Raw genomic sequence first — 15,843 nt, forward strand, 5'->3', positions numbered from 1 at the left:
GCTAAGCAGAACTGCACTGCCAAACCCAAGCACGAGGTCAAGCAGCCAAAGTCCAGAGAGGTTTTAATACCGCCTGACTGAAGATGCGGGGATCTGGGGGCTCTTATTTGCCACCTTTTTCTCTGTGAAGCCTCCGAGTTCCCACTCCCACACTTGTCTACAGGATGCGCAGGGCGGCTGGGCTGAAGCAGACATGAGATAGGTGGTGGGGAACGAGCACCCGGTTTGAAAGGAAAGATCAGGACTGAGAGCTGGCAGTGCAGCGGCACCCGGACACCCAGGGCCCGGCTCCCCAGGTGAGCTCCAGCCGTGCCCCTGGCCGAGACGGGAGGGCACAGGGCCTCCTGCCTGGCCTGGAGGCACGAGCCTTTGCCTCTGAACTTCCCTCAGCACGTGCTGCTGCCCTGCGGTGCCACAGCCCCTTGGCTGCCATTTTACAATCGCAGGGCTTGGTTGTAGCTGTGTCATTAAGAACACAGGTGGGCCAGGCTCTTGGGGTGGGTGTGATATCTTTGATTAGACCAGTGGAGTCATCAAAAGCTTGCAAAGATCTTTGTTCCCATGACTCTGTTGGTCTCATGGAGATGACACCCACCCCAACAGCCTGGCCACGTTAAGTGTGAGTCCCAAGCCGCCATTTTGGATTCACTCCCCTCCCCAGGGAAATTAGTGCTTTTGGAAAGGGTGGGCGGGGAAAGCTCAATGCCAGAAACAAACATGGCAGCTGAAGCTTAGGTCTAGCGCTAGACAAGTCCCTCCCAGCAGCTTCCGGTCGACGCTCTGGTGAGCTCTATGGTGCGGAGTCCGGAAGTGCGCTAGCTGCGCCCCGTGTGGCTGCGCGTGAGGCAGCGCCTGGAGGTACCGCGGGCTGGGGCTGGGCGAGGGGGTCTCGGGGGCCGCCCGCGGCCGGGGTCCAGGAGCTGCAAGCAGGTGCAGGTGCAGGGGGAGGGGGCTGGTGCATCTCGCACTCGCTCCGTGGCCGCCTGCCTCCTTCCCGCTGCTGCTCGCTGGGGCGGGCCCCAGGGGACTCGGGCAGCCTTTACTTGGTGGTTTTCAGATCTGGGCGCTGGGCTGTGTCTGAGGGGCCCGCGGGCAATCAACAGCACGTGAATACCCGGGTGAGGGCTCCCAGGGGCCCTCGCCCCCCTTCGAAATGGTTAAATTGGGGGCCCGGACATGAAAACAGGCTGGAGAGCACTGGTCTAGCCGGACGTGAGGCCTTGCAGAGCGGGGCATGGAAATGGCAGGAGGGTGAAGTGCAGAGGGCCCGCGTGGGCTTTTATTACTGCTGTGATGTAATGCAGGCTCTGATTGTGGTCTGCCTTGTGCTAACTGCCGTGCGAGCATGCCTCGCTCCAGGAGTGTGCAGCTGTGTCTGAGGAGAAACGGTTCTTTTCACCCCGAAGTGGCAGTCTCTGAATCCTGTGGGTTTCTGCCCCACTAGCTTCTCAACCTCTTGAAGTCTCAGATCAAGAGTAGTGGCTTTTTAACTTGGTGGGGGAAATGCCATACATTTGTGTCCAAGAAGGCAGTTTTCCTGAGCTGCACCTTGGGATAACCGCTCTTCTGGCGTGGTTCAGGACCGGCCAAGGTGCAGCAGCGTTAAGCCCAGTTTACGGAAATGGGAGTCTCCTCCTTTGTTTGCTCTGGGGGCCTTAAGGCTAAGGGCAAGCAAAACTCGGGGGCATCCAAACCTCGAGCCCCCACTCTTAACAGTGATTGAGTGCAGTTAGAAAAGGGATGTAGGAGTTGGATAGCTTCCTGTGCTAACTGCTGGGCCACATTACTTCCACTAAACCAGCACAATGCTATGCCTTCTGGTAGCCTCTTCTTTTGGGAAAGGCAGGAAAGCAGGATGTCCTTCAGGCTATTTGAAATAGGAGTGTCTGGTTCACAAATTGCTTGGTTTGTTTGCAGCTGCTTTAACACTGGAGGCTCTTGTGGGCTTGTTGCAGGTGTTGTGACATACACAGGATTGGATAAGATTGTCATCCTATTTTCCCCTTCTGCAGGGGATGGTTGTGTCTTCGCTGTAATGAAGACTGTCCCTACCAGTTCCCCAGTAGAAGGAATGTTGCTCTCCATGCTGGCCAGATCAATCCTGCCTTTAGATCAGGGGTCGGCAGTGTCTTTGGCTGGAGTGCCAAAAATACCCCAGCCCTGCCCCATGCCTCGACTTGATGTGTCAGGGGAGCTGTAAAGGCCTGAGCCTTGTTGCTGGCGGCAGCTGCGTATGTGTGTCTAGACATGGGAAGGGCTGGACTTGCGCTGCCTTGGTCCCTTCCCTGCCCTGTGCCCTGAGTTGTGTGTGCAGTCATTTGCTGTTGGCACCGAGCTGGAGCTGGTGCCAGTGCTCCAGAGCTTGGTGCAGCTTTTTGCTGCAGCTGCCCAGAGCCTGGGCTGGCTATGGCTGGCAGCTGGGAGGCTACAAACAGCTGCACTGGGCTCTGGAGCCCTGGTACTGGCTCCATGGTGGTAATGACTGCACACATGCCTTGGGGTGCTGGGTGGGGAAGGGGCCAAGGCAGCGCAACCCCAGCCCTTCCCCTGTCATGCTGCTGCAACAGAACCTAGCCAAGGGCAGCAGAGCCTGCCAGCCGTTTGCATCCTCCTACTATTTGCCATAGCTGGCCTGGGCTCTGGGCAGCTGCAGCAGGTGGTAGGTAGGCTGCAGACAGCTGCACTGGGCTCTTGGAGCACCTGGAGCCTCTGGGCAGATGGCATGGGAGGGGCTGATGGGAAGGAGGGGGCTAGGGTTGCAAAGCCTCCGGCCCCTTGCTGGCCATCTACCTGGAGATGTGAATGGAGACTCTGCTGCGGAGCCCCAGCAGGGGTTCTGGAGCCTGGCACAGCTGTTTGCAGCCTCCAGGCTATAGCCAGCCCTGGTTCTGGGCAGCTGCTGCCAGCCGTGGGGCCCAGGCTGCTTGTAGCAGGGATTACAGCCACCTGCTGTGATCAGCCCAGGTTTTGTGGCTGGCGGCAGCTGCCCAGACCCGGGTGCATCTGTGGTGTGCTGAGCAAAATGACCTAACCTACCATGCTTTGGCATGTGTGTCAGGGGTTGCCACCCTGTGCGTTAGATGCATGCTGCTGTCTTCCTGGTATATATCTGTTATCGTACTTGTATTGAGATCATCAAGGGTAAAATTATGTCTGTGTGTTGGAGGTCACCACTGCTGAAAGACTGGATGATTTCTTCATGGGGGTGCCTCTGAAAATGCTGCACAGCTTTGTTCCATTCTTAATGTTAAAAATCGGTGCTTCTTTTCTCACCCTTTAATTGTTATTTCCCCTTCAGCACATGCTGTGGTTGAAGAGGGCTGCATGTAGCTGTCTCTGGAACCACTCTGCACCTATTTTGCATTTGCAGGGGGAGGGGGTAACTTCGGTACCATGCAAAATACTCCCTTGTTTTTGGGCCATGCCTGCGGCCTCTGCAGTGCTTCCAGCTCTGGAATGAGGGTCTGAACTGCAAAACCCAGTTTCCTATATGGTAACTTACTGTGTAGTCATGCCTTCAGTTGCTGGTCTCGTTCATTCTTGTGGCCTTTTTCTGGCAGCAGAAGAAATGATGTTTACAAGACCTATTGCTCTTTCTATTGCTTTTTATCTAAGTTTGCAATTTCTACTTGAGGCAATGAGAGTTTATTTCCAGGATCTGTTTCTCAGAAACTGTTTTGGAAACTGCAAAGGATATTGCTTATGCTAGCAATGAAGTGAACTGTACTGCAGGAGCCAGGCATTTCTTACAGAATTTAAATCTCTTATCTCCATGGTGATTACTGTTTGTTTGTACAGTGTTGTGAATGTTCATGATGCTCTCCATGCAAATAAGAGACCACAGCCCTATCCTGAAGAGCTTTGCTGTCCCTAAGGACATGATGGAAGGTCACAGCAAATATTGGGCACAAGGGGAAAGATGAGGGGTCAAGTAACAGTTTGTAAGTTTGTATTCCTTCTCTCCATCCAGCTAGGTTTCATGAGTGTTAATAGGCTGTGGAGAATTTCTCATTAAGATGTATATGCTGGTTGAAAACCGTACAAGTTCCATCCTTCATCTGAAGAGGTCACCTGGAATTAGATCGTGGTCTCTCTTTATTGGTAAGACACTGATGATTCTTTCTTGAACATGAGAAGAATAATTATGAATAAATATGTTGGAGCTGCATTTTCCTGTATTTTTAAGCTACTCGTGGAATTGCATGGACATGATTTGATCCATTTAAACGGAGGTTTTAAAGAAAGGGAATTACACAGAGTTCTCTGAATAGAACTCCTAACAAACAGACCCATATATTTTTCAAGTAATTTTGTTTGTGGAGGGACATCTACCCCAACATTGACCACCCTTTAGCTGTGCTACCGAGTGTGCTTGAAGTCCTGCAAAAGTGTGATGGCCTCGGATATGAGATGGCACAAAAAGAACAAATGCGCAGCTGATTGTCTGTAGAAACCTGGGGTGAAATCCTGGTCCCATTTAAGTCGGTGGCAAAACTCCCAGGTATTTCTAGAATCTAAGATTTCCCCTTTGGCATGGTTAGAACATATCATGTCTTAAGGGCACTGTGTAGATATTTGGAATGAAGTATTGTAGCAAGTGTTGAAAGGTAGGCATGTTTTCCCTTTCTTTGTTATATGTCAGGAAATAGAATTGAAGGCACAATCAGTTTTGTCCAAGGCCGCACAGAGAACTCATGGCAGAATTAAGATTTTGGTTTCCAGTTCTACTTCCTACTCAATGGTGCTTTTCTATAATGTAAAAGAATTTCTTGTCAAATTCTTTCATGATGTAGCTCCTTCACTCCAGGCCAGGAAATACTTTTGGAGCATGTGAAAACACTTGGCTATCTTCTGATGCGGGTTAACATAGTAGTGGAGGCACAGTTTTCTATTAGTCCTTCCAGACGCATTCAACTAAGGATACCTGATTCTCCTGTTGTGAGAAATAATGAGTAACTTCAGGATGTCCATGTTTTAACTAGGAATCTTTTAGTTTATATATAGAGTTTTGCTTGTTTTGAATCATGTTTTTTGTCTTTCTCTTTCTTTTTTTTCCCCCCCCCAGGAATATCTTCCATAGGTCTGGCTGCTGCTTACTATAGTGCAGGTAATATCCAGTCCCTTTGTGGAATATATGTTTATTCTTTCTTGGTGATGACTCCTACTCCTCCCCCTGTAGCTTCTGCCTGATTTTTTTTTTTTTTTCTTACATGCCTGGGTTTTGACTGATAAAGTGCCTGTTTACAAACATTAATTAGTTGATTCTTGCAACTTTCCTGGGAAAGTGGTAATTAACAGTCTGCCACTGAACTGAACAGATTTTGCTGCCTTGATGTAGGTATTCTTCTTTTTGTGATTCTGCTAAATCATCCTTGTCAGCAATTGCTAATCCTTAGGGTTTATGAAATTACCTCCTGAAAACCAATTTTTCTTTTAGATTGGATCAGCTTGCAAGAAATAACAAGTATTTTTCTGTCTTACCTCCTGCAGAAAATATCCACAAACCATCCTATAAGCTGTTTGTTGCATTCTTTGGGGCTTCAGAGTTGAAAAGTTACATTACCATGTAATTAGTAGATTTCACTGGATTTTGTCCTGGAAAAACCTGTCTGAACACTGTCTGTATTAGCTGACCTTCTTTAAGAGGCTGCCATGAAATCTGTCAGACATACTGCAAATAATTTCTTTTTCACCTTCAATAGGAGATTGATTGGACACTTATTTTAGTGACTACTTTGCGCAGGCACTTTAGGCAGGCTACACTGTGTAAATGTTTCCAGCATGTCACATTTAAATGTTTGTTTGCTAAGAGATGATGATAATAAAAGGAATCAGTCAACAAGTAGTGCTTGTTTTGGTGAACTAATTTCCTAGTCCTTCACCCCTGTTCTCTGCAGTACAAATATTTGAGGGTCTATCTTAAGAGCCATTTGGATATGCTTGGCTATCTCAGTTTTCATGAAAAAAAAGTAAACGCCCATAATAAAATTCTGCTGCAAGTCATGTAACTATAAGTGTGTTTATAATCCTGAATAATTCTCATCCCAATATGGATAATGGCTTAAAAAAACCCTTTTTGGTCATGGAAAACATTAGAAATACTGTGTGTCAGGGTCAAAGAGAAACATGTCCTGTGATGGAAACTCTCTTTTTCGCTCTCTTGCTTTTCTCATGAGTGGATATGGGCTTCTTTTCTAAATAACAATCTCTATTTAGTTCTCAAACAGCGTATCTAAAACATATGCATTTTGTATTGTTTAGACACATTGGGATGGAAACTCTTCTATATAGCTGGGTGTCTCTTTGTGGCTGTACAGAATCTGGAGGAGTGGGAGGTAAGACGCTTGCTGAACTCAGACAGGAAATGTGTTTATGCTTGCTTAAAGCATTTGTCAAACGTTGGTTTCAGCAGCCAGATGCTTTTTATATTGTGCAGTTCAAATAAGTTATACTGTCATTGAGAAACTTGGTGGGATTGATCCTGTTTAGTAAATTTTAGCAACAAGGTACCTGGGTGCATTGGTTGATTAGCAAGATGACCACAAGCTTGCAGGTGTGGTGGACTTGTGAAAAAAGCCAGTGGGATCCTAGGGTGTGTTAGGTGGGGCTACCATCTACCACCCCGTGCTACCACTGCATGCAAGCCCACCCCTGCTGCGTCTGGCTGCTGCCATCCTCCCTCGCCTCCCCCCATGCTTCTCCAGAAGTATACGCGAAGTGGTACCCTCCTTGAAAAGGGCTGAAAACCCCTGTTGTAGGGTGTTTTCTGATAGTTCTATTTTTGTGCCTGGGAGTAGCATATGATGATGTGAAAAAGTGGTTTGGGGGATTTGTTGGTAAATGATTGCCTGAAGGCCCTGTCCTGTGTTCCTAATTATTTTACTGATAAGCTCAGGTTTAGGGATGAGACTCAGTTAAGCCTATCTGTAGTAAATGAATTCCTCTGTAGATTACTTTTACAATTAAGTTGAAAGATTTGCATTTGAATTTTGTCTAAAGGGGAGAGAGCAAGAGTAGAGCATGCAGTGACTAAAGCATACTTCCCATACATATAGGCTAGTGCTACTAGTGATAGGGAAGAATCATTAACCAGGACAGATTCCCTCTCACTGCTTCCCCGTTCCGAGGGGAATGGTGTTTGTGAAATTTTTTTTTAGTGATGTGATATTTACCCACTAGGAAGTAGATGAAGGACACCAACTCATTTTGCTGCCAGTCAGAAAACTTTCTTGCTGCAGTTACTTGACCTATTTGAATAAGTAACTCAGGCATAAAAAACTTCATGTTTCATTAACTGTTTCAAGCCATCAAATCCTTGGGGCATCTTTTTTCAAATGTAAGCCTTGTTGTAACAGGTAAAACTAGCCCTGGCAGTGATTGGTGATTTGTCATTGACAAAAGGTGTAGGTAGAATTTATGTACACCGAAGCTTTAGGATTGTTGAATACACACGTGCAAGCCTAACGAGGATTTTTCAGTTTCTCCAGAGTAGTATTTTGGTTTATCACCAGGCACAATTTAGAGCTGTAAGGGATAAGGCAAAAGTGGGACTAAAACCACCTCAAATCCTCTTCTGGAAAGAATTTGAGAGAGAGTCTGTGTTATAGGGGAAGCCAAGGGCAATATTTTGGTTTTTAATTCAGCAGTGAGACGCAAGTGATTATAATTAAACTTATTAAGTTTATATTGCTGAGATTAGCATAATTTAATTTTAAAGGTGTAGATGTCAGCTGTTTTTTTTAAGAGAATCGTTTAGTTGATGTTTTTCAATTTTGCAGGAAGCTGTATTTGACAAGAGCAAGGGAAAAGTCATTCTAAAAACATTTAACCTCTACAAAAAAATACTGACCTTCTCCAAAGGAGGCCATGAACAAGGTAAGAAAGCAGAGGCTTCTGTAGTCACCAAGCGCGTGTGCCGGACAGAAGAATTATGTACGAATTTGTTCCATATGCTCCTCTAAAGCACTGTAGTCAAGTCAGTCATATCCATTCATTTCCAGTGGCTTTCCAGACAGCAGATGCCACCAACATTTTAAATCTTTTTGACTATTAAAATACAAATGAATGGAAAATGGCTATAACTTTCCTCACCTATATGGTCAGAATGCCTGGATTTTTTTCTTAAATACTGGTATTAGTATGTCCTTGGGTATTTTATTATTCATGCTTACCTTTTTTCCTGGTTTAATGTACTGAAATTTATAGTGTGTTCAGCAAATGTGACTGGTGAAAGATGTGTATCTAGGAGTCGCAGTAGAGGATTTTAATCCTAGTTTATGCAGTCACAGGGAAATTGCTTAAACCCTGTGTCTTTGTTTTAGTATCATTTAACTCCTGTAACAGACCTGTTACTTGAAATCCTGGGTTTAAGGTGCAGTAAAACTGAAGGGTTAGAGTTCATTCCATTTTAAATTTCCTTATTTGTAATGCGTGCTTACATGCGCACACACCAAAAGTATGGTACATCATTAATATTTATGGATGTGGTTTACTGTTCAAGTCAGCTCCGAAAATACAGCTGGATACTTGGGATAGGTTGGAGAAGGGCATTTTGAGCCTGAAAGCTCATTTAACATTTGTCCCAACTATATTCAGTTGTTCCAATAAAAGATAATACCCCCAAACTCCCTGAAGCCCCTTTGCTTCTCACATTTTCTGGACAAGTCAGTTACAACAACACAGTCCAAACCAAACCTGCTGCTTCTGGAAATGCAAGATGGCAAGACCCAAATTCGTATCTTTTAAGCCTCTTGACATTTAAGATGGAGCAGTTGCCAGGCTCTCTGGAACTCTAGAATAGGCAGGAATCCTAAGGGAAAGCAGGAACTTCAGTAACTTAGTGCAGTCCATTTGGGAATAAGGATCAGGTTGGTTACAAGGTTGAAAAAGATCTAAGGGTGCACTCAAAAGATTTTTTTGACCAATACTGATGGCTGATTATTAACCAGCCATATTGGCTGATAGCAGTCTGATGGCCAATATGCAGCCTGGCAGCTTGGAGAGCAGTGTCTGGCTAGTAAGACTCTGGAGGGAAGGGGCGTGGGGAGGGGGCACAGATTGAGGCCTTCATGGTGAATGAGGGAGTGTAGGGCAGGGGCAGGGTGAGGCATGGGAAAGAGCCACAAGTACCTTATTCAGTGGTGGGGGGACTGGGGAGTGAGGTGGCTCCCTTGCCTCTGTGCGCACCCCTGAAGGAGCCATGGGGGGCATGTACCCCCCAGATGTGTGTGGGGTGAGGGCGAGCTGCCCACTGTGGGCTTGGGGCCAGGGCCTCTGCTGGCTTCTTACCGGTGGGGGGGGCTGAGTTGGGGCTGCACTTGGGGTGTGGGGGTGGTGCTGGGGGTGGGGGGCCATGTGGAATTTTTGGGTGGCTGTAGCCCACCCCCTAGCCACCCCTCCCAGTGCTGCCACTGTCTGCCCTGAGCACAGCTCTGGCCTGGCCCTGCTGCCAGGAAGAGTCCAATGCAGCCCCTGAGCCTGCAGCAGGCAGCCCACCTTCATCAAATCTGGGGGCCTTGATCTGCCTCCCCATGCCTTTTCCCTCCCCAACACCCCTTCCCTCCCACAGACTTACCAGCTGGATGCTGCTGTCCAAGCTGCCGGGCTGTGTTCCTGGACGCATACATGTATGTGGCTGCATGCGGCACTTATCATTGACATTAGCAGCTACACCGTCCAAAAAAAGCCAGTTGCTCATTATCCTTTTATCGATGCCAGTCAGATATGAACCGATATATCTGTGTACCTTTAAAAAACATCTCTGGAAATATTTCAGGGATACTGGTTATAGCCGTGTTGGTCTACAGGCAAAAGTATTCAGTACTCTTGGTAGAAGTGATATCTTTTATTAGATCAACTAAATAGTTCTAAAACTTTTTCTTTACTTGTAAGCTTTTGGCCTCATGCACCTTTCTTCAGGTAAAGGAAAATACACAGGTTGTGACATTTCTCCCAAGTAGAAATGAGACTTCATATTACAGCCTGTGCATTCTCCTTTGCCTGAAGAAGGGTGAGAGAGCCCGAAAGCTTGCAAGTAAAGACATTTTTTGGACCTATTTAGTTGGTTTAATAAAAGATATTTCCTCTACCAAGAGTTCTGAATGCTCTGGAAATATTGGAAGTTACAGGTATTCTGTCACATGGGAACTTGGTTTGCTATGACATTGTGTCAGAAATTAAAATGAGAAACTGAGGTAGACTCAGTCCTCTCTCTGCGGCACACCACTTGGGTCCTGGTGTAATCCCCCTCTCCCCAGACATAGGTGTACTGAAGGAGCAGCTTGTTCAGCTTCTGGAAGGAGCATCTGGGGTGCTGCATCTGGTTTGTTTTGAGCTTTCTGCTTTTAACTCTTCTGGCACTCCAGCTATGCAGCTAAGGGCAGAAGGGTTTCTACAAGTATTTCAGTAGCAAGAAGAGGATCAGGGAAAGTGCGGGTCCCTTTCTGAATGGGGGAGGCAACCTTGTGATGGGGATGTAGAAAAGGCTGAAGTGCTCAATACTTTTTTTGCCTCAGTCTTCACAGGCAAGGTCAGCTTCCAGACTACTGCACTGGGCAGCCCAGTTTGGGGAGGTGAGCCAGGTCTCAGTGGTGAAAGAACAGGTTAGGGACTATTTAGAAAAGCTGGATGTGTACAAGTCCATGGGGCTGGATGGGATACACGCAAGGGTGTTGAGGGAGTTGGCTGATGTGATTGCAGAGCCATTGGCCATCATCCTTGAAAACTTATGGCAATCAGGAGAGGTCCCAGGTGATTGGAAAGGGGCCAACATAGTGCCCATGTTTAAGAAAGGGAAGGAGGGGGATCCAGGGAACTGCATACCAGTTGGCCTCACCTCAGTCCCTGGAAAAATCATGGAGCAGATCCTCAAGGAATCAATTTCTAAGCACTCAGAGAAAAAAGTGATCAGCAACAGTCAGCATGGATTCACCAGGGGCAAGTCATGCCTGACCAACCTGGTTGCCTTATATGATGAGATGACTGCTTCTGGATGTGGGGAGACTGGGAGATGTGGTGTACCTTGATTTTTAGGAAGGCTTTTGATACAGTCTCCTACAACATCTTGCAGGCAAGCTAAGAAAGTATAGGCTGGATAAATGTACTGCAAGGTGGATACAAAATTGCCTGGAGCATTGGGCTCAAGAGAGTATTAAACAATGGCTTGATGTCTAGTTGACAGCTTGTATCAAGTGGAGTGCCCCAGGGATCAGTCTTGGGGTTGGTTTTCTTCAATGTCTTCATCAGTGATCTGGAAGATGGCATAGTGTGAACCCTCAGCAAGTTTGCAGATGAAATCAAGCTGCAGGGAGTAGTAGATATGCTGGAAGGTAGGGCTAGGATTCAGAGTGACCTAGACAAATTGGAGGATTGGGCCAAAAGGAATTTCATGAGGTTCAGCAAGGACAAGTGCAAAGTCCTGCACTTGGGACAGAACAATCCCATGCACTGGTGCAGGCTGGGAACCGACTGACTAAGCAGCAGCTCTGCAGAAAAGGACCTGGGTTACAGTGACAATAAGCTGAATCTGAACTAGCAGTGTACCCTGTTGCCAAGAAGGTTAACAGCATACTGGGCTGCATTGGTAGGTGTGTTGCTCGCAGGTCGAGGGAAGTGATTATTCCCCGCTATTCAGTACCGATGAGGCCACATCGGGAGTACTGTGTTTAGTTCAGTCCCCTGCTGCAGAAAGGATGTGGACAAATTGGAGAGTCCAGCAGAGGGCAACAAAAATGGTGAGGGGGCTGTGGGACATAACTTGTGAGGAAAGACTGAGGGAGCTGAGTCTAGCAAAGAGGAGACTAAGGGCGGGGATTTAATTGCAGCTTTCAACTATCTGAAGTGGCGTTCAAAAGAGGATGGAGCTAGACTGTTCTCACCGAGGACAGATGACACAACAAGGAGCAACTGTTTCAAGCTGCAGCAAGGGAAGTTTAAAGTTAGATATTGGGAAGAATTTTCTCACTAGGCGGGTAGTAAGACACTGGAACAGGTTACCCAGAGATGTGGTAGAAGCTCCGTCCTTGGAGGTTTTCAAAACCCAGCTAGACAAAGCTTTGGCTGAGATGATCTAGTTGGGGGTGGTCCTGCTTTGAACAGGGGGTTGAACTACATGAACTACATGACCTCCTGAGGTCCCTTCTGACCCTAACTTTTTATGATTCTGAAACCAAAGCTATAAACTACATTGCATGAGATCACAGGTCAGTTAGAAATTGAACTCATGATGCCCTTAGTTTTCACAGTCATACTCTTTTCTGGGCTGAATCAAATTGCCTGCTGATAAATTGAAATACTGTGGAGTAATTAGAAACCTGAAAGCATTTAGAACATCTTTCAATTCTGTGTCTGTGCTGGAGGTGTGCGTTAGTGTATGAACTTCATTTTTTTGTGTCCTGGAGACTAGGTAGATGTCTTCTAAGAACATGTATTTTGCCAGAAACAGGGAGCAAGTATCAGTTAGCGTGATAACGCAGATCAACGGATGCTCTGAAAATGACTGATCCGAATGTTGAAATCTTTCATTTACTCAATCTCCTTAAATTTACCTACTTTCTACAGAAAACAGTTCAAACAGCTATTAAAGAAAGAGGGAAAATAGTGGGAAACAATAAATTGGGCAGGTGCCCAAGTTAATTACTACAGACTATGCCGGCTGGTGCATACTGCATTGCTTTGGTATCCTGACTGCAGGTTAGAATTTACCCAGCTGAATGGGAGGAGAGCAGAAGTATGAAGCCATCAAAGGTAGGAAGGGGTTGTTGAGAGTCTTAGTTGCATAATTGAGAAGTAGAGTGTGGAGAATGGCTATTACAATAGTCAGTTTCTTTTTCCTTCCTTTTGCAAACAGTGGTGGCTCTGCTGAATGAGATTCGAGATGTGAACGTGGAAGAAGAGACTGTGCGTTATTTTGGGAAGGGTTACCTGGTAGTGCTACGATTTGTCACTGGATTTTCACACCCACTGACCCAGAATGCAGTGCTGGGCTGTAGGAGGTACAGTATAAATTATACTTTTTGATTAACAGTGTGCGTAAGGGCAGGAGATGTTCATCACAGGGTCAGCAGCCAGATTTATAGGAGGCTGGCTATTAGCCATTGGCGGAATTGTCCTTCTCATTTTCTACACTTATTTTCAGACCCTTTGATGTTTTAAGTCACTTGAGCTGACAGTATCTGCCTAATTAGATTTGCAATATTTTCATATTTAAGGCCCCCTTATACTGTATTTGATTTACAGTAATTCAGTCCAGAGGAAAATTGGCCCCTAGAGCATTGTTGCTATTTTATACTAGAAACTCTTTGTGCTACATACCATGCAATCTGTTTACTTAGTCACTGGGATAACTCCTCACTTTGTTCTCATAAGTTAGTGCACAGAGTCCTTGCCAGGTCCAGTGATTGAACTGGAAACACTTTGGCTTGTTCATCACGTTAACATTAAATTAGTTATTTCAAAATGCGTACACATACTAAATGTGAAAGTTGCTCCTGGTAATTAGTTATCTTAAAAGGTACTGACTTTTGCTCTGTCAAGCCAGTCAATGTATGCAAAGATTTGGATGCTTTGCAATTTGTTTTGGCTCAGTAAGACGTAGGTAATCAATTGTTTATGTAACCCTCATGTAGACAGCACGCCAATTTTTTTTCTAGTAAGAAATTGTACATTAAGTATCTATTTGTATAATGTTACATTGCTCATATAGCAAGGTAGCATCCATAGTTTGCACGTGGATTTTTTGTAGTGTTTTTCTTTTCCATGTTAAATGTCAGAAAAATTTTTTTGTTGTGTTTTTAATGACATGCAAAATATGTCTCCCCCAAAGTTGAAAATGGCTAATTACTGATTTATTAGTCACTCATGGATAATTAGTCATCAGTACCAGTCCCCTTTGAGTGATTAAATTAATTGGATTTTACTCTACTGCACAAACCTGTAACTAAAACAGCTCTTTGAAACAGGGACTTACAGTTGAAACCATATGCAAATAAGAGCCAAGAGCAGAAGTGGGCAGTCGGGACAATAAGTGCAGAAAGCAGCAGGCCCAGCGTACTAGCTTTCCAAGGAGAAGTGACAGGCTAGAATCAGGCTGTTTATACGATTTTATTTTTAGAGATAACAGGTCTCCAGAAGGAAATGCATATTTAAGAAAAGATCACTCAACAGCTTTACTTCTCAGGAGCAACGGCATCTTCAGATAGGCTGAGGGTGATGTGGAAATTTACAGTACATTTCAGGGCCTCAGCCAAACTGTTTAAGAGTAGTGTGGACTTAATGGGAGAAGTTGCACTATATCAGTGGCAGCTATGTTACTATTATCAGGTGTTCTAGTATGACAGGAAGTGTTTTGAAAACTAAACAGAACATCTTAACAGCCTCTGTCAAGTGCTTATACATGAATGGGGCTCATAAGCATTGTGTCTTGTTTCAGAATTAGAACTTCTATCATCCCCATTCATTCTACTTCTTTTAGTACAGCTATAGGAGAGAATCTGCTTCTCTTCTACCTTGTGTGACTAGTGCAGTTATCAGCTAAGTTATGCCTGAAGAATCACTAAAGCTGGTGATATAAATTAGAAAGAGATTCACTGGCTTCGCAGGTGCTAAAGGGAATTGACCTGTCCCTATCTAAATAGGGTTCATTCACATCATTGGGAGATTGGACCTTGATGTCCCTTATGGGGAGGTGCTGTTAATTATAGCCTTATTCCATAGACTGACCAACTGTTCAGATAGGTACTTAACCAACACTGGGCACTTTCACGGTCTCATCAGTACCATGACTCCATTAATTCTTACACCATTTATTTTTTTCCAGTGATGCAGAAGCAGTTGCCAAGCTCATTGTTAGCTTTCTGGAACTGAACAGCATAGACAGCCATCATGACCTCTCGCAGAGCAGTGAAATGGAGGACAGTGATGCAGATGAACCCAAGGATGAGTATTAATAGTAAAAATGAAGCGAATAAAGCGAGCCAGCTAAACATTTCGGAATGGTGCCGGTTGCATTTTTTCATCCAAGAAGACCTTCAAGATGTTGGAACTGTTTTTTTTATGCTTGGGAATTGTGCTGTAGTTACAATTGTAGGAGTCTGAGTTAAGGCATATCAGTGCTGAATTGCTTTAATTTTTGCATCCAATAAACTGCTTTCTCCTTGGATGCTTCAGTATGAACTTGCTCAGACATGGCTGTGTACAGTTGAAAGCAAATATGATGTTATCTGTTACTTTTCCATGTAATTTGCAGACACAGAAGATACTTGTTTATGAATTTTGTCACCTTATTCTAATTATGTAGTTATTTATTAATGAATTAGTTTGAACTCATTTCTTGTTTTCATATCTATGCATGTAAACTTCCAGTTATTGCAGATATCCACTCTAGATGCAGGGTAACTGCCTTAAGATGAGTAAGTTAGGGCTCTGTATTTCTGTAAGTCATATTATGTTATTGCTTGAAACTTAATGTAATGTAGATATCTAATTACAATAGCTAAATTTACAAAGTAAGTAACTGAATTGATTTTAGGCACCGTACTGTAATAAATCAAAAAGGTAAGTCAGGACCTTAACATTTAGGGTGATACCAAGGTCTGTAGGATGGAAGTGTCAGACTTACCATTAGAACTAATAGAAATCAAAGTTTGAGTTTGAAAGTGTCTAAATTGACCAGTATTATACTTAAATTGATATTGCAGGACCGCTCGTCTTGGGTTGGCCAAAGAAGTATGATTGCTTTTTTTTTTTTTTTAAAATAATATATAAACTGTGTTGGTGCTTGCCTTAGAACAGTTCCAAGCTGTTGCTAAGTTCTCAAGCTGCTGGTTGAAAGAGAGACCTAATTTG

The 15,843-nt window shown here is 44.8% G+C and overlaps 1 protein-coding gene across 2 annotated transcripts; it reads left to right on the top strand.

The window, feature by feature from the left end:
• The first annotated feature begins 732 nt into the window (after positions 1-732).
• On the top strand, positions 733-15,745 carry CYBC1 (cytochrome b-245 chaperone 1). Of its 2 annotated transcripts, none has more exons than XM_090060961.1 (7): positions 733-858; positions 3,971-4,101; positions 5,066-5,107; positions 6,262-6,335; positions 7,779-7,875; positions 12,848-12,992; positions 14,816-15,745. In XM_090060961.1, the coding sequence occupies exons 2-7, from the start codon at positions 4,017-4,019 to the stop codon at positions 14,943-14,945; spliced, it is 573 nt and encodes a 190-aa protein (XP_089917087.1). In that variant the 5' UTR covers positions 733-858; positions 3,971-4,016; the 3' UTR covers positions 14,946-15,745. The 2 variants fall into 2 exon arrangements, with proteins under 2 accessions (XP_089917087.1, XP_089917088.1); XM_090060962.1 differs by lacking the exon at positions 733-858 and adding an exon at positions 970-1,118.
• Positions 15,746-15,843: the final 98 nt, after the last annotated feature.

The sequence above is a fragment of the Crocodylus siamensis genome, chromosome 8 (assembly GCF_052110815.1).
Source record: "Crocodylus siamensis isolate JL-2025a chromosome 8, ASM5211081v1, whole genome shotgun sequence".
NCBI classification, from domain to species: domain Eukaryota; kingdom Metazoa; phylum Chordata; order Crocodylia; family Crocodylidae; genus Crocodylus; species Crocodylus siamensis.